The sequence below is a fragment of the Amphiura filiformis genome, chromosome 15 (assembly GCF_039555335.1).
Source record: "Amphiura filiformis chromosome 15, Afil_fr2py, whole genome shotgun sequence".
NCBI lineage: Eukaryota > Metazoa > Echinodermata > Ophiuroidea > Amphilepidida > Amphiuridae > Amphiura > Amphiura filiformis.
Window position 1 is genome coordinate 7967259 of NC_092642.1, and position 19582 is coordinate 7986840.

The 19582-nt window shown below is 43.1% G+C and overlaps 1 protein-coding gene across 1 annotated transcript in view; it reads left to right on the forward strand.

Moving 5' to 3' along the window:
• Window positions 1-18622, forward strand: part of LOC140171197 (mitochondrial-processing peptidase subunit beta-like) — a 29492-nt gene extending 10870 nt beyond the window's left edge. Inside the window, 7 exon segments of the mRNA XM_072194406.1 lie at window positions 9178-9282; window positions 12036-12074; window positions 12758-12852; window positions 13220-13371; window positions 16694-16816; window positions 16819-16857; window positions 18156-18622. Coding sequence (XP_072050507.1) covers window positions 9178-9282; window positions 12036-12074; window positions 12758-12852; window positions 13220-13371; window positions 16694-16816; window positions 16819-16857; window positions 18156-18220 — 618 coding nt within the window. The 3' untranslated portion in view covers window positions 18221-18622.
• The last annotated feature ends 960 nt before the right edge of the window (window positions 18623-19582 follow it).

Genomic DNA, 19582 nt, shown 5'->3' on the forward strand with positions numbered 1-19582 from the left:
TGGTCTCCGACTGAACCAGACGTGCCTATCGATTGTTCATAGCACTGTGTATCAATTTCTCGACCAAAAGGCGAGATATACGGTTGTAGTTTCACACCTTAGGTAAAACCAAACCGGTATTGTTCGGCTGAGGATAGTTTTGACGGCATTTGCTGGCGCAACAGGGACAAAAAACGATCCAAAACTTAGCTACATATCGTGCCTCCGCTTGTATCACGGGACACACGAGCAATTCAAAATGGCCGCTCGTTGACGCCATTCATTTTGTTTCCCACGTAAAACAACCATTGCAGCCTGTAAGTTACAATAGATGTTTGTGCATACACATTGTATTTCATGTACGGTAGGTTATTGTTGCTATGTTAGGGTGATTACTCTATCGTTATGTCTTCATTACCGTCCAATAAAGACGAGTTAATCAGATATTCATACGGTGGGGATTGGTAGGGACCCGTCTGGCATTTTAGTAATAAAGTTAGCCAGTCCTTACTTTACCACTAACGTTAGCGACCAGCCTCCGTGCTCAGGTTTGCTTACTGGGCTTGAGTCGCGTGTTGGGGGGGGGGGGGTAGTGCCCCCCCCCCCTTTCTCCTCGCTTCGCCTCGGCCCTGTCGGGCTTGCGCTTGCCTGGTGACGGAGCGGGACCCACACCCGCTCTGTTTCACCCAGAGGGAGTGCTCACGATCTTCTAGATGTCTTTCTTTTGCTTAGGACTCTCCGAGTTCCAGCTTGACGATTGGGATAGGCTCCGTCCATCGCCATAAGACGAAGAAGAAATCTACCAAGGGCACTGGTAAGGTCGACACGGTGGATTCTGCTGTGACAGCCCCTATGGGTCATGGCAGGTCTGCTTAAGGGGCTCCGGTCCCCGGACAAGCAGCGGTTCCTTCGGGACTGCTAAGCGCGTCCAAAGGCTCAGCAGCCAGCGAAAGCACTGACTATACGTCGGAGCAAAGTAGCAGGCAGCAGAGCGGTAACCACGATCCTACCCACCCACGAGCGGAGGAGCGGGGTGAAGCGAGAGAGTGCGGAAGATTCTGCTGTGACAGCCCCTATGGGTCATGGCAGGTCTGCTTAAGGGGGCTCCGGTCCCCGGACAAGCAGGCGGTTCCATCGGGGACTGCTAGAACGTCCAAAGGATCAGCAGCCAGAGAAAGCACTGACTATACGTCGGAGCAAAGTAGCAGGCAGCAGAGCGGTAACCACTCAGCGAAAACCCTAGCGGGTTTTGTAGCAGGAGGATACCAGTCCTCTAGCGAAAATCCTCACGGGTTTTTAGCAGGAGGACACCCGGCTGTTGCAGGCATATCTACGGGCTCAAACAGCCACAGTAGTAGCCAGCGACGGGCAGCATGCAAGGGTACCCGGGCTTGCCTGGGTTGAACCCTAGCATGCATGGGTTCAGCAGAGACGATACCGCTGCTAACGCTGTGGGTGTAGTCTTAGCAGAACCAACTGGGGTTGTCACACGGCAGCGTTCCATGGCGGGACCGCCGAGTGATACCCTGGGCCCTAGAATAGCTGCTGGCTGTCCACAGGGACTGGCTGGCGATTATTCAGGGGTTGGGCTCGCAGTCTCTCACGGGACAGCGACCCAGGTGCATTCGGTGGCAGCTACAAAGACGAGCTACGGCTTGACTTCAGTGGTAGCCGCTATGCACCCGCCCATAGCTGCCGTGAGTGGTCCGCCACACACAGCGACCTTTGGGCGAAGCTCTAGAGGGTACAGTAAGTAGCTTGAACAGCCTAGCTGATCAACAACCCACTTATGTCCTCGAGAGCCAGCGGAGCGTGGGTGATCCATTACCGTCAATGGGTCAATTACCCTCTCTTGATCGATCACTGTCAAATCAACAGGGCATAGCTCCATTGATTGACGCTGCCTATTCAGGTGGCGAGGTGATTGATCGGGGTATGCACGCCAGCTACCCGTGGTACTAGGCAAGCTCCCTCTAGCCAAGGGACAGCCGGTATAGCGGGTACCCATACACATCGGCTTGATCCCTTGCGGGGAACGCAGTGAGGCATGGGTACAGTGGTACACAGCCGGAGCCCTCACGGGCACCTACGCTGGAACCACGCATACAGCGGTACACAACCGGAACCCTCACGGGTACCCATGCTAGTACAGCGCCGGTACCACGCCAGCACACAGCTTGATCCCCAAACAGGGAACGCAGTGTGGCGAGGGTACAGCGGTCCACAGTTGGGAACCCTCACGGGTACCCACGCTGATACCGCACCGGTACCGCAGCACTCGCTTTAGTCGCCACAGTCTCTGTGGCAACAAGGGGAGGCGGTGCTGGTACTGCAGTACCATGGGGTTACCCTGGTGGCGGATCCTTTCAGGGTCAGCTGCCGGCTGGGTATGCCCGTGGTACCCGCCGCAGGGTGTTTCTTCCACGGCCCAGCACCGTGGCAAGTGTCGCCAGCGATGGCCACGCAGTACCAACATCAGCTGTTGACCAGGCCAGCCGGCATGGGGCTAACCCAGATCTTGATCAGGGTAGGCCCCGTGCTGCTAGCGCTAGGACGACGGCTGCGAGAGCATGCGGACCCAGTGGTGCCATGGCGGATACCTCAGGGTCTTGCGGGAGTACTCCCTCTTCTGCTGGCAGGTAGTCGGCGAGCCACACAGTGGTTATGCCTTCTTACCCGCTTTCAGATGCCCGTCCTCAGTTACCGGCATCATCGGAGCATGATACGGATACTGTGGGCGAGGGAAAGGAGTCGGAAGCTGAGTCCGGTAGTGACATCACTACAATCTCCTTCCCCCCGCTGCCCCGCGAGGGGAGCAACAGCACTGATCTTCCTCCGGACACCCCTAAGGGGAGTCCATGGAGGAGGACCAGGATCCTTTCAGTAGGATGCTCAGCTGCTGCTTCCTCACAGGGGACGCCTGCACTCTCATTCCCGCAAACCTCACGGGTAGATATCGTGGGGCTGTCGAGCTCAGTAGAGCTATGGCGCGCCGCGTGCTTGCACGCTTCCTCTGCGTGTAACGCGGGAGGACCACGGGACCTACCTGAGGGGATCCGAGAGGGACCCAGATGTCGCAAGCGTATCACGCTCAGACAACATCTGAGCTCTTCCATGAGGTGAGCCTATTAGCGGTGCTAACAGCTAGCCTCAACGAGAGCTCCATGGGCCTAGCCCGTAGGGTGTCCACTCAGCGCCCGGGAGGGGCCTGCCACTCCAATCGCTCAACGCGATGGAAAGGCAGGGTCCTTTTCTCTTTGGATGCTTCTGCGCCACGGTGGAGGACCGTGCAAAGAAGCTACCAACGGAGCACTCTGAAGAGGTCGGAAACTGCCCTTACCATGGGTAGGAGCTCCGACTTCAGCAGGCCGTGCACCACCAACAGTACCCGAGCCCACTACCTCTGCAGCACCCATTTCTGGGAGGCGCAAGGGTAGCACAGGAACAGCTGGCAAGCCCCGAAGAAGAGCAAGCGCTCTTCCAAGGGAAGCTAGGCAGAGCATTCCTGGGGGCTCAGCGGTTTTTCCACAGGGGATCTCCCAGTGGACTACACCGCTTATGGCTTTCACCCAGAGGTGGGAAACCATCTCTTTGAGCGCCTGGGTATGGTCAGTGGTGAGTGGGGTTACAGACTGGCAACCCAGTCTCCCCACATTCGTCTGCACATTTCAGAGGTCCACAGTAGTGCCGTCAGACGGCCCCCAGCGTCGGGCACTACTGACAGGGATCACACAGCTTCTCACGAAGCGGGCGATTGTCCCGGTCTACCCCCCCGTTCTACGGGTGATTTTGGAGCCATTGGCTCCAAGGAAGACCGGCGACGGGAGCCCCATCCGGAACCGCAGGCTGTTGAACACGTTCTTCAGGCCCAAGAGGTTCAGAATGGGGACTCTCGCCTCGGTGCTAGCCTGCCCCATCAGGGGCATGGGAACAGCATCGCTAGATCTCTCGGACGCCTATCTGCATATGCCAATCGCCTCAAGATCGGAGGCATCTGCGCTTCTAGGTACAGGATCAAAATTACCAGTTTTGATACCGCCATCCGCCTGTCCATCTCTCCCAGGGTGTTTAACACTCTTGGTCAGAGCGGTGGCAGCGCACCTGAAGCACAGGGGTGTCAACATCAGTTGCTACCTGGACGTTTGGCTCATATACGGACGCACTCCACTGAAGACTACGGGTCTCATGGGGTTGATAGTCCGTAGGGTGCGGGACCCTGGATTTTTGATCAGCTCAAAAAGTCCAGCGTGGTCCCGACGCAGACACCACTATTTGTAGGGGCCCAGATCACCCTCACGGAGGGGTTCATGGTGCTCTCACCCGAGCGGGTGATTTAACATGGTGCGGTGTGCCTGACTCTTGGCCGAGTCTCGGGCAAAACCCGCTGTGGCATGGATGAAGGTGGTAGGCCTAATGGCCAGTATGGTAGACCTCGTACTGTACTGCCGCTTTCTACGTTAGGCTTACCCAACTACACCTTCTAGCCTGCTTGCAGGCCCAGTCGTCACCAATATCCCTCGCGGTTCCGTTGTCGGAGATCGCGAGAGGAACTCTGGTGGTGGACCCATCAGCCCAATTTGACCCAGGGTGTCAGGTTTCCTGCACCCCGGTATGTCACGTAGTGACGACCATAGCGGCAAGACGGGGCTGGGGGGTCCACATCCACGGAGGCTCCGGCGCGGGCCTATGGGGGCCATAGAGACAGAGTTTCACATCCACCTCCCGCGCTTACGAGGAGGTGATCGTGGAATCACATACCGTTGTCCTGACGGATAACACAACCGTGGTAGCCTACCCCAACAGACAAGGGGACTCCGGGCCACCACGATTGAGCCTGCATGCACGACACCTGATAGGGTGGTGCAAGTTCAGGCAGATTACGATGAGAGCGATACACATCGCGGGCGTCACCAGCATCCTCGCGCACAATCTGTCACGAGGAAGGGTGTCGGGACCAGCAGAATGGGCCCTTGCGCCGCAGGTCGCTCAGACGATCTTCAAGGGATGTACCACCCCTCGAAAGATCTGTTCGCATCTCATCGCAATCATCCACTGCCGGTGTACTGCTCAAGGGTCGCGGACCCCCATGCATTCACCGTGGACGCTCTGTCCATAGACTGGGGAGGATGACAGCTTATGCAGTCCCTCCGATCTCACTACTCATGAGGGTGGTGGCCAAGATCGGGTGGGAAGACTGCATTGTCATTCTGCTAGCGGCAAGGCCGCTGGCACTCCCCGAGGTACCAGATCTACTCCGGATGCCCGGAGCGGAGGTACCCAGTCTATCACTAGAGCACCTGCAGTTAGCTGCATGGCCCTTACCAGGAACACGCAGCGGAGGGATACTTTTCATCAGAAGCTGTTTTTCTCATCGCCGGGGCTAGACGGAAGTCTACCCTCCGTCCGTATAGCCAGAGTCTGGCTCCATACTACGCTTGGTGCAATGAGACAAATAGCTCTCCCGCTAGAGCCTCTGTGCTGCTAGTTCCGGAGTTTCTGACAGAAAAGTTCCAAGCAAGACTTCAGCGGGCCACTGGGGCCAGCTATAAGTCAGCTGTCCTCTCCATTCACCGAGGTTTCGAGACGGGTTAGACTATCATAGCCGATGGTTACCTTATTAGTCTACGCCTCGACGGTATGTTCAACGAGTGTCTACCAACAAGGAAAGTGATCCTCCTAAGGGATCCCAACACAGTCTTAGATTACTTTAAGGGTCACCCTTTTGACCTTCCGTCAAAAGCGACGCTTAAATACGTAACTCTCAAGATGGCTTTCCGGTTTGGCGTTGGCTTCGGACGGCGGTGCTGAGTTGCACACGGTCTCGAGGTTAGCTTCCGTGTTCACAAACACTGGAGCGACACTGTTTCGGGCGCTCTGTTCTCGTGACTACTGAACGGGCGCGGTGCATACCGACATTCGCCCTCTCCAATCCCCAGGGTTGGGCAAGGTTCGCTGAAGCCAAAGATAGGCTGGGGTGTCCGATAAGGCGCTGCAGCACTATTTCTTCCGAACACAAGCCTTGCGAGGGACTCACGACCGCATTCATCACCCTTACAGAGCCTTTCGGTCCAGCCGCTGTCGCAATGGCTGGTCCAGGTGTTGGTGGGGTCCGTGGGATCGCGAAGGTTTCGCGTCCCACGACCCACTCGACACGAGCTATCTCATCATCTTGGGTATACCGTTCGGTTGTCCCTTGAGGAGATCTAGCAGGCGGTGTCCCGGAAGCCACCTTCGCCTTCTCTGCGATACTTCCGCTTACGTTAGTAATCAGAGACGGGCGGGAGGTTTACCGGGACATTGTTCGGCGATCATAATACGGTGGTGTACGGGTACCAGGTTTTCAGACTATACAGAATACTCAGCATGGTAAGAACCAGTGTCGCTATTCTTAACCACCAAACTTATTAAGTAAGGAGGTTTATGTCTGTGATCGCGTGGTCTTTTTTGTTTCCCGACCGTTGGGGGAAAATATTTTCTGACCTCGCGAAAACCATCGTTACCCGCTCCCGATCCCTGATCAGATGCTGACCAATCTTGTACCTCCATCCGTCGGTTACTTGCTAGATCGATCTTTCAGATGTTGATGCAAGAAGTATCTTAATCAACATCGAAACGGTAAGATCGACCGGTGTACTGAGTCTAGTCCCAAACAGAAATGTTTGGTAGACTCATAACCGTGCGATCTTACCTTTCCGATGTTGATTATCCCGACCCCGCCACCCCTACAAGTTTGGTCCGGTAGGGGATCCCAAGTCGGATAAGGGGCGATCATATGGTGTGACGTCACCTTTTGGGTGAGTCCACCGGGGATCGGGGTTTTTGTTATTTATTCATTTATGTGGGACAAAATGACTATTGGTTTTTCCGCATCTCGGGATCGATGCAAGAAGTATCTTAATCAACATCGGAAAGGTAAGATCGCACCGGTTATGAGTCTACCAAACATTTCTGTTTGGGACTAATTTTATGTAACTCCTAGAAACCTTAAGGGCTGGGGTATGAATGTTTGGACAGTATTTATTTTGGAACATTAGAGCACATCAGACATATCGAATTGCATTCTGAATACGAAGAATGTCATTCTGATATCAAATAATTTTGATTTTTGAAATTAGCAATTTAATACACATTTTATGGCAAATCATTAAAATTGATATTTAACAGTACTTGAAGTAAACTTTATAAATCTGATGATTTATACTTAAAGTATATGTAGGTGGGATGAAAAGCCGACGATCAATTGAAAATTTTGACCTTTGGTATTCAAGATATGGATTTTTTTTCCCAAAAACACCAAAAAAAATTAGGTCTTTTTGGGAAAAAATTCCATATCTTCAATATGAAAGGTCAAAATTTTCAATTGACCGTCGGCTTTTCCTCCCTGCTACATACACTTTAAGAATATATCATTAGATTTATATAATTTACTTTTTTAATTTACTGTTATATATCAAAAATATCAAATTTTTATAATTTGTCATAAAATTTGTATTATATTGTGATTTAAAAAAATGAAAATTATTTGATATCAGAAAGACATGCTTCAGATTCAGAATGCACTGAAAAGGTCTGAGGTGCTCTCATGTCCCAAAAAAATACTGTCGAAACGCAATAAACGCTCATTTTGGATCCCTTAAAGGCCGCTTCAAATATCTGGAAAACACATTAAGTTGGGAGCTGTGTAAAGTTTGGTGGTATAGAAGTGAACATTGACTTATTTTAAGCCTTCTTAATTGGGTTACCCTTGTAAGTTTGCCTGGTCAACTGGATGGGCCCATCAGAGTTGTTAGGGGAATTGAAACTCCATTTTTCTACCAAGGCAAAACTCAGGGAATTTGAGATAAATAACCAAACTCAGGGAAAACTCAGGGAATTTGAGTGGGCCAAGAAGGCAATTAGTTTTTTTTTTCATTTTGGCATACATGTGTCTTGCATACAGACTGTATAATAATCATTCAGCTATAACATAAACTCAATTCATATTTATGGAGAGAATTATCCCATCTCCATCTCTGGGTAGACATTTGAAACAGTCCACACCCTGATACAACCTTGGTAAAGGCCAGAGTAAGGGGAGAGAACATGGACCTTTTCGAGCATCATTATTTCTGAATTGTATGTTGTGACAACATAAATAAAGTAAAAACATTTCAGTTAGATTTTCATGAAAAAGAGACATGAACTTAGGGGAGGTTTTTTCATTTTTTCAAAATATTTGTTTAAAACAAAAAATATGTGCAATGTTTAGCTTAATAGAGTGACAAAGTTGCCTTTTCAAATGTATTCTTCAATATTTCGGGGGAAAAAAAGAGACGAATTTCAAAAAAATAACAAATCTTTCCCTGAGTTCATGTCTCTTTTTCATGAAAAGCTAGCTGAAATGTTTTTATTCCAAACCATTTTTTTTTTACAAATTGGGTGTAAAAAAGTGAATTTTTGTGATTTGTTCAAAAACTCGAGAATTTAAAAAAGATCTGACATCATCATCATGGGATTCCTTGACTCATTTCATTTCCTTTCCTTTCATTTCATGTATACTTTTATATACTTTGGACATACAATTCATAAATTATGATGCTCGAAAAGGTCCATGTTCTCTCCTCTTACTCTGGCCTTAAGTGAAAGTATTCATGGGATTTTGGAAATTTGTCCAGAAAATATCAGAGAAAATTTTGTTTTTATGAAATGCTGTGAACCCTGTTAACAAGAATGTTCATTGAAATTTGTGGATAACTTCAGGTTTCCCACAGAGTCTAGTAAAGTCATTGAATTTCTAAAATCAGCAAAATTCAAAGGGATTTTTATTATGTTCATGTTCATGGAAATTCAAGATATAAATAATTTATGTCCAAAGTTATAAAAAAGCTGTGGAATTCTTCTCCCAACAGAAAGTGAGAATTAACCTGTAAAAGAGATGGCCAAAACACACCAGTATTAAGTGTGAAGCAAGGTCAATTTTATGTGTGTTGTTGTGTCTGTCGGTCTGAAATTTTGTAATGTTATTGAAAAACAATTAAAAAAATTGGAAGTGTGTGGAAAACCTCATAACTATGTAATAGAAATCCGTCTAGTTCATGTGAATTTTTCAAGGATTGATTGATTGTTTAAATCATTTTATGAACCAAAATGTTCAAACCTCCAGTAGATTACTAGTTTCATAATGCTAATATTAAACATTGACACATGTATTCATTTTAGATTCGTATACGAGATGATAGCATGCCCCTGGCTCATATTGGACTAGCTGTTGAATCAGTTGGATGGTCTCATCCAGATAGCATCCCATTGATGGTAGCTAACACGGTACGTACTATATACATGCATATATGTGACGTGTCATGTCAAAATCAGACACTTTTGGGCAGGTTATAAATTTTGAGGTTTTTACATATCTTAAGGGGGTTCGAAACGATGTTTCTGGAAAACAGAAACTGAATTTAGAACCATTTGAATAGATTGAATAAGTTAAGGGGGTACTACACCCCTGCCCAATTTTGTGCCTATTTTTGCATTTTTCTCAAAAATTATGGCGCATTGTGGACACGTAAGATATGTAGATTATAGGGGCGAGTACTACAACTACTGCACTGGAAATTGTATCTCAGCACAGCCAACAGTTGTGGAGTTACAGTCAAAAATGAGGGAAAACCAATATTTGATCAATAAATCAATAACTACTTGCTTTGTGTTGCTGTATTTTCAGTACAGTAGTTGTAGTCCTTGCCCCTATAATATACATATCTTACTTGTCACCAATGTGCTATAATTTTTGAGAAAATTGCAAAAATAGGCGCAAAATTGGACAGGGGTGTAGTACCCCCTTAAGCTTAATACACTGAGCAAAATAGTTTTTGTTTGAAGGAAATCGGACATACGGTTGTCAAGATATGCATGTTTTTAGTTTCTTTGTATTCTATTGTTTTTGCCAATATATTGATGAAGTTAATGAGGAAAATTGGCAAAATGTGCTCATGAATATTCATGTTTGCCAATATTATACCAATATCTTATGAATAAACCTTCATACTACTTTTATTTTATATGATTTTGACATGAAACTTTGCCAATGTGTTTCTATGGCCTAAAACATTACCATGTGATTTTCCCGCAAATCTAATTTGCATATTTGCATAATTAATTAGCATTATACTTAAGGCTAATTAATTATGCAAATATGCAAATTAGATTTATGGAAAATCACATGTTAAAGGTTTAGGTCATAGAGACACATTGGCAAAGTTTCAGGTCAAAATTTTAAAGGTAAAAGTAGTATGAAGGTTTATTCATAAAATATTGGGAAAATATTGGCAAAAATTAATATTCATGAGCACATTTTGCCAATTTTCCTCACTAACTTCATCAATATATTGGCAAAAACAATAGAATACAAAGAATCTTTCAACAGCAATATCTCAAAAACCGCTTTGTCCGATTTGGCTCAAATTTTAGAATTAAGATTATTTTGCATATCTCTCTGCAACAAGTCTATTTTAATCTCAATCAGAGCAACTTGATTTTGCCTTTCGTACCACCTTAAATATAGAGATATTTTGCTCCATAACGCCATTTTCCCCAATGCAATCGGACATTCCTAAGCGAAGATAATGAGTTTGTAAGTTATGGTAATATAAAATTGGAAATTGAGATATCGGCCTTTAATAATATTATTGACAAGGTTGAGAGTAGGAATTACCTTGAAAAATGTCTCAAAAAATACAAGATGCCAGTTATATTCTGGTCTGAAACTATCAGACAATATTTTTAACATTAATAACATCACAAATTCGCAACAAACCCAAATTGTGAAAAAATCACCCCGGGCAGATTTTTGGCTATTTCTCCATTTACGATGACACGGCATGCTCATACCTTTGGGCAGCTCTCAATGGACAATATTCATAAGAGACATTTTTCAAGGTAATTCCTACTCTCAAAAATTTAAATCAAATTCAGGTCAATGTACTTTTCATGTCAGGGCAGCCTATGCATGGAATTCTTTGCCACCGACAGTAAGAGCTCAGATGGAAAATATGACTTTAGGCCAATTTCAATCAAAAATTAAAGAAATTTAGGCCTGTCTTTATCTATATTTTATTCATTTACTTGCTTGATTTTTGTATATAAATATAATTATTGTATTTCTGTATTTTGAATCATGGTATTTATAATTAGCTTGTAGTTAATGATACCATTATACTTATTTGTAATATATTGTAAATACATTGTAAATACTGTGTGATACTTTGTAAATATTGTGTATCGTAATATATTTTGTTGCTATATAACATGTATCAATGAGGGCCTGCTTGAAAAGCAGTGCTTGTCACTGAAGCAGTATAACCCTCAATAAAGAAAGAATAAATAATAATAATAATAATAATCATAATCATAATCATAATCATAATCATAATCATAATAATAATTATTTGGCTCCACATTTCACCCTGGGTAGAGAGAGGTAAGTGAGGTAAAGCGCCTTGCCCAACAAGTGCACAACACGATGGCACCACCGGGACTCAAACTTGCAACCCTCCGATTGCAAGGTAAGAGCCGGTACTACTGTGCCACCGTGCCCCCATAATGGGATGATGTCTGATCATTGGTAGTTATAAATGACGACACGGTTGTTGGAACTTTTTAGTGGTAAAAATTAGTTCTGCATTTTTCTGAATCCTATAGATCAGGTGAGATTTGGTCTGCAGTAAGGTCAATGTTCTTTGCAGCATAATTGTGCATGCATCCTATTTTGTTGTGGACCCATTCTTTTAAAACTCAAGAAGGCTATTGAACAGATGAGTTTTCATATGCATACCTAAAGCCTTTTGATGGACCAGCCTGTTACCTTTGTTTATAAATATTGTTATCACTTCATCTATAATATACATAGCAAAGTTCGGCTGTGTTTTAGTTATGGTTTGTAGATTCTCTCAAAATTTACAAATGCGGGGAGGAAAATTTTCAGACTTTCAGTTGATTTCAAATTTCTAACATACTGAACTTTTTCCTTCCAGTTTTAGACTTTCGTTAATGTGACAATACCTTCTTTTATTTTTCAGCTTATTGGCAGCTGGGACAGGTCATTTGGTGGTGGAGCGGTAAGTAAAATGTATTTTGTCATGGAAATGTACAATTTTTTTCCCTTAGTGATGTATCAATAGCTTTGAATGGGACTGGGAATTTGAAATGTTGTTCATTGAGGGGAAAACTAGTGTACTGCTAGATTGTGTCTCCATGTGTCCAGTGATCTTCAATTCTTGGTTCATTTGTTGATTGCGATCTGCATGTAATGCATTGTGCCAATTACACATGCTAAGTGCTATATCTGCACAAACCTTTGTAAGCTCATTTGTAACTTCACCACACCAAAAGTGAGATTTGTTCTCATAATCCAGTTTATTCTTTAGGCATGAGATATATTTCCATTAGATGGTACGAACAAAAAATTATAAGCCTCATTCCTATACCATATGTACTGTTCTATTGATCATTGTGATGTTTATGTCTTTGCTTCTAATATCCAAACTGCTGCATCAATTGAACTCCAAACTTGAAATAAAAACTGTAACTTACTGTTGCAATGTTGGTTGGCCTAAAAAGGCATGTCCACTTCAACATGATGAATGAGAGCCTACACAGGTTAGAATAAGATTGTTTTAATGATAGGCCACCCAGTAAGGTAGAAAACAATTTAAGGAAAAAATTGATAATACAAGCTGTAAAATGAACACAGTTTTAACCATGCATAATGCGGTTATTTTACTTTTCTTGATTACTACAGAATCTGTCAAGCAAACTGGCTCAGAAGGCTTTTGAGGGTAACCTGTGTCACTCCTTCCAGTCTTTTAATACTACCTACACAGACACTGGACTCTGGTAAGTTGAATTTTGAAGATACTTGCCACTTTGGATACTGCACTGGTAGTTTTGGTATAAATAACTGAATACTAAATCTGAATTTTTCATCAGTGGAGATTCAGCGATTTGAGGGGTATCTTATATTTCATGTAGGAATATCAGTTTGTATAATGATTTTATTCATGTCTGTTATCAAGTCTAGTTACCCGCCAGGCAGACATATCAGTGGTTTTGTTGCCTGATGTCAAATGTTAACAATTCTGCAAGAGCTGCTCCTGCATGTCAATAGACATCGCTGTGGTCACCTCATCTATACCAATCAGACTATTCCTATACTTCTTTATTATTTGTGAATCCAACTCATTTGTGTGTTCATTTCTTACAGGGGTATTCACGTTGTAGCCGATGGTATGACACTTGAAGATATGATATTTTATGTGCAAGAGGAATGGATGTATCTGTGTACAAGTGTGACCGAGTCAGAAGTCACAAGAGCTAAGAATCTCCTCAAGACCAACATCCTCTTAATGTTAGATGGTATGTATACAGTGCAGAACATGTATATGCACAAATAGTGATTGTGGGGTTCTGTACAGACCTAAATGCAGCATAAGTAAACTGTTGACAACAGACTCCCACAGATACAATGACAACTATTATCAATTTTCTTCCTTGAGGCAGTGACATCAGTACTTTGTTGCAGTTAGTTTGTTTATGTACATACACCACCTTTGATCAATCTGACCAACTATACTATTTACTTCACCTTCATAACAGCAACCATTTCTGGTGATTGGTTGACTTTACAGGGGGTGTTGGCCAGTATGCAGTCTATGCAGTATGAAGTTAATCGCTAAGGCGTTTTAACTATGGTGCGAGAGGTTGCGGGTTTGAACCCTGGCAGTGGTTTAGTGGAAAAATTGAGTTAGCTTGAAGTTCAACTGGACAAGGAACTTACTGCTAATTGTCTTGTTGTAACCCGTATAAAACTTTGGGAGCTGATCCTTGTTGCGATGGTTATTTGTGGAATGTCTAGGGTGTGCGCTCTTGAAGCTGCAAAGTTGCTGTGTTGTTGTGAAATGGTTTATGGAATGTTGTGGGGCCATAGTGATCAGCAAAAACCTGAAAAGTGTGCAGAGGCTTGTGTTGTCTTGGTACTGTCCAACACCTACTGTGAGGCAAGTCAACTGGACAGGATACTGTGCGCATGCATATCTTTCTTGGAATGGCTTGGTTACAGGTATAGGTGGTGTTGTACAGCTGTTTAGAAGCTTTCTTGTCTTCTATGGTTGATATCAGGGTTTACTTTTTAACACACAAAACATGCATATTTACGCGTTCAGGCACTTTGCGGACACCTTCAAATCCAAAATCCCAAAGTCCAATGCGCATAAAATCTTGAAAACACGCTGTGCAAATATTGCAAGATTTGAATAGAGAAACACCGATATTGTGCATTTATTCTCGGCTTTTGGCATTTAGGACCTACTGCCGATGTGCAGGGCCCGACACATTTTGTCAGCATCGATCCATGCATGTTTTAGTAAATGCGAGTCACAAGACTTGTATATATAGTGTTAGTGTTCCTGTGTAACATTTGAAATTTTGCAAATTGAGTTCGGGTCCTTTTTATCTGTTTAAAGCAATGATTTAAAAAGTGTAAAAATGATGCACCAAATGGCTTCAATTGGACCTTCACTTTGCAAAATTTTTCTCTGTCATGGGGGAACATCCCCTTCAGACACCCCCATGCGTAGTGGATAAACAAGTGGCCATTTTCGCTTCTGCTTTCGATATTTGCCAATTTAGGCCATATGTTTAACATAATTTATAGGCCTACAATAATAGGGAAAACATGCCTACGAAAGGCTTCATGGACCGTCATTTCACGAATTGTCAGCATTTTCAGCTGTTCAAACTTAAATTTTGCGCAGTAATAGTGCCAAAATGGTCCACCAAATCGCTTCAAATAGGTCTTATTTTTGCAAAATTTTCCCAGTTTTGAGGGGGAAACAACCCCCTGCGTAGTAGATAAACAAACGGCCATTTTGCCATTTTATGTTTGACACAATTTATAGTCCTACCATAATAGGGAAAACTTGCCGTCCGCGAAAGGCTTCATGGACTACTTATTCAAAAACTTATTCACAAAATTTTACACATTTATAGTGCCAAAATGGTCCACCAAATTGCTTCAATTTTGCACAAGTTTCTTACTTGTAAGGGAGCATGTTTTACATTTCATTTTCCCCTCCCCTTCTGACTGAAACTTTCTAACAGGATAATATTTGTCTAATCCAAAAAAATTAGTGCTGTATTTTTCTAGAATGGGGAGTCGATCCGCCACTGCTCCAAAACACACACATTGTTAAAAATGTCTTCAAAAATATTATAAAAATACACCTTGAGCAATGTTTTGGACCCTAAGCTTCAGAGGAAAAATTCACAATTGAAAGGGTCCAAAAAATTTGGAAATACTCCTTCAGCAAAATGCTTAAAGAAAACCCTGGTTGACTGTGGCAGAGCGTTCCCAGTCGACTAGTGTTCGTGGCATTAAATGAATACTTGTAACAATTTTTGTTACAAGATATGGGGATGTAGTTATTTGAAGTTGATGTATTACATGAGTTCCTTTCAACCGGGCACAGGAGTGTTCGCACTGGAATGGCGAGGAACTGCTTGCTGGAATATAGTCTGTCTGTCTTTCTTCCTTTGAAGAGGTTCCCAGTTCAGTTTATTTTTGATTGCTGTAATACTACTCATTCTTTCATACTTCCCACTAGTAAATCTGGCTGCCCTATTCTGAATTGCCTCCAGTTGATTTATTCCTTGCTTTGTGAAAGGGTCTCATACAGGAGAACAGTAATCCAGAATTGGACAAACCAGAGTTTTGTATGACATGTCTTTGATTTGGCTTGGGCATGAGTATAAAGTTCATATGAAGGAATCCCAGAGTTCTGTTAGCTTTAGCAGCTATTTTGTTAATGTGTGAGTTCCAAGTGAGATCGTGAGTGAATTCTACCCCTAAATATGTGTGTGATGCGGCTTCTTGAAGTGCCATGTTGTTTAATGTATAAGAGGGTTTGAGAGGTGATCTTGCATATATAATGTAGCACAAAACATTTATTTGCATTGAATTCCATTTGCCATTTGTCTTGTTTAGATGTTTAGACATTGTGCCCGTGTGTAGCGCACTATAGATGAGTTGACTTCTGACGTCAATCACGCATCATCCCAATTTCCTTTGTTTTTGCCTGGCAGTATGCGCACGCATCATATTTTGTTTAGGGCTCGTGTTTTTAAAACTCCCGACCACATCACAATGAGGCTATTGAACAGTACAGTGGTTGCATGGGGTTCACTCAAGCATATTGATATACCAATCCCTTGCCTTTGTTGATAAACATTGCGGTCAACTCATCTATAAATCACTGCACTTTTTTTTATGAGAGATGCAGAATAGGAGTGATTTTCAAACTTTTGTACTGATTTAACTGAAGGATGATAAAAAAATGCTAAAAAGAATACTGTCAACACTTTTGCACATGAAAGTGTTGGAAATACTGATTTGGTATGGAAAATACTGATTTTCAGTCTTGATAATACTGAAACATGTTGCAGAAGTTGACAGCTACAAGAGCGTATTTTAAGTGTATATCACATATTTATTGTATTTGACTTTTCTCTGATTGGCAGCAGATGCAATCTGCTGTTGCCGAGTGGAAATTTGTTAATGAACTTTGCGTCGACGCTTTGTTAGCGCCTAACTTTGCAACATCACGGTAGTACGCGCTTGTCAAAGGTATACATTACTGCAAAATATCTTAAGAGGAATATAATGTTGTTTGTTTTGGTACAGGTTCTACACCAATCTGTGAGGACATCGGTAGACAGATGCTGTGTTACAATAGACGTATCCCATTGCCTGAGTTAGATGCACGTATTGATGCCATCAGCGCAAAGACCATCAGAGATGTCTGTACACGCACATATATGACAAATGCCCAGCTGTGGCAGCAATAGGTAGGTGTTACACAACATTAAAGTAGCATATTCTTTTCGGAGGATGCTTCCTTGTAAATCTTCACAAAATTAGCTTAGTGTCAAGGCTTTATGGAGGGATTATTTGCCCTTTACACGGATCCGCCATCTTTCTACCAAAACAAGGTTCTCCCTGCAAATGCATGTGCAAAAAGTGCATTTTTATTTCTTGCTTTTCTAGCAACACGCCAGAAGGCTTTTGCAAACCGTACGCGGTAATTAAAACACACGTTTGACTGGTGTACATTCACACAACACGCACTTTGCTGGTAGAACATTGTTTTGAGATGACCATGCAAAGGGTCGATGCACAGGAGGGCGTGAGTTCATAAGGGTAATGTCGGGTAAGGTGAATAGTTACAAAGAGTACCAACTCATGCATGTTCATCATAATAGCTCCACAGCATGCTAGTTTGATTTCACTCACTATGTTAAAAGTGACTGGAATCACACTGAATGCGGAGGAGAACACGAGCCGGTCAGACGGTCTAATTCTGTCAACCATATAATACCACAGCAATCAAAGTCATATTCCATTGATTTACTATAGAATACATTGTATGCTCAACATATAATTTGAAATTGTAAACCTGCTAACTAATTTTATTTTTGTAAAAAGTGTTACGACACCTGAATAACATCATGTCTAGACCTCGGATACATTTCTAGAATTGTGACGTAATTCCCCTCGCCCTTCCCATAATTCAACTTCCCTGTTATATGGCTTATGGAATAAAGCTGTATAATCCATCAATCAAGTCTTGACACTAAAGGGTCAGACAATGAGGCCTCATTTGAGTAGGGTGTGATGGGGACTATGGTGTTACCCCATGTAGGCCCGTATCTAGTACACCTGGTTGGTGAATGGGCTAAATATGTGCATAATGTATTGACTTTCACGAGATGTATGCTGCACCTCTGCATCACACCACTGATTATCAAAGGATCGTAATTCTATGGAAATTTCGCATAATAGTGCATGTACGTTTCACATGCACCTGTTCCATGAGGAGTATTGTATTCAATCTATGATTGCACACATGTAGACAGGCATGACAGGTGGTGAATGCAGCCTGCTTTATATAGAACAGGGCAATACATTCAAAAATTGTTTTCACCTATCGCTATGGTAATTAATCCTGTTACATCGCTACTTCTACAGCGAATAACACCATCAACCTGACTATGTTACCTGTGTATAATTAGAACAATAAAGGTATTACCTTTGTCTTCAAATTTAGATTTTAACAATTTTTCTCATTATTATTTTTTGTTTACAGGTCCAATTGAACAGCTTCCAGACTACAACAGACTGAGAGGAGGAATGTACTGGCTGCGTCTCTAACCTACGCCCACATACCCACTTGAAATATATGTAGGCACTAATTAATTACAGATAGAGACATACTATGTACAGAATGTGTGCACAACAAACATATGTGTATTATGTGTGGCTTCTTGCAATTTTAATGAAAGAAACTTTGTTGATGTGGACAATTTTTAACCCAATACAAGTAAGGATTAGTTGCTGAATATACTGCTCACTCATAAAGAGTCTGTTATCTATAATGACATAATGGTACACTTTGTGGGTGTACGGCGTATTCAGTAATTGCCTTGGAAGTAGATGTTTAATTCCAATGGTAATTGCATGTGATTTGTTAAAGAAATATCCTGAATTTTGAAATATATATTTTGAAGAGAAAAGTATTGTGAGTTCAGTTGTATATGAAAGTAAAATTTCATTGACATTAAAATATGAAATGTATACTGTCACTCAGGTGTGTGGTAGTACAAAAAATTCCATTTTGATGATTTATGAAAATGAAGAGTGTAAGTGGAAACTCAACACAAAACACCCCACCCTATAGAGGCCGTCAGCGTGACGTCATATGCCGCCATCTTGTGGGTACACGCTGCGACGGTCGTTCGATCTCCATGCGTGAACAGCAAAATCACTGCATCGACGCGCGATAACAGCTGCGTGGCAAGCTGCGCCCTGCGCGTAGTGTCCGATGCATGAACACGCAGATCGTTTGTACCCACAAGATGGCGAAAGGCTGACGGCCTCTATTGCAATGTGACCAGGTCTTAGCTAGCCACCTGTCTGCCTGTCATTTTTGACGGGCAGTTTGCTCCTGGGGTGGGCAAGATTAATGCCTTTGACAGATGCTAAACTCTACTTAATAATGCTAGCTCTCAAACTCAAAACAGGACCAGACTAATAAACCAAGGCTGTTTTATTAGCTATTTGAACAGACAGATCCCCCTGAAGGCGCATTGGTCTGGTGTATGTTTTCAGGTCAAATTTTTGACAGGGAGGTCTGGTGAAAATGACAGGTACATGTCAAATCCTAGCTAAGACCCTACCTTTGAAATATCCCCAATGCATAAATACATCAGGAAAGCTATATATAACAAAATTTGAATGTTTTTCCCAATGACAGTTACAGTCATGTATTTATTTTCCTCAAGTTAAAGTCCTCATCAAATGTTATGTGTTTTCACATATCAAATTTGGACAGAAAATGACAGCATACATCTAGTCTGTAATCAAGTGTGAAGTTGAAAACCCCTCCTTCTGTTTGGAATGATATGCAATTTTTGTAACAATTAAGCCCAAGTCTTTATGGAAACATCAGTACCAAGTAAATAGATGCATTTGTAGGATTATAATAGATTAAATAATTCAAACATTTTGCTAGGC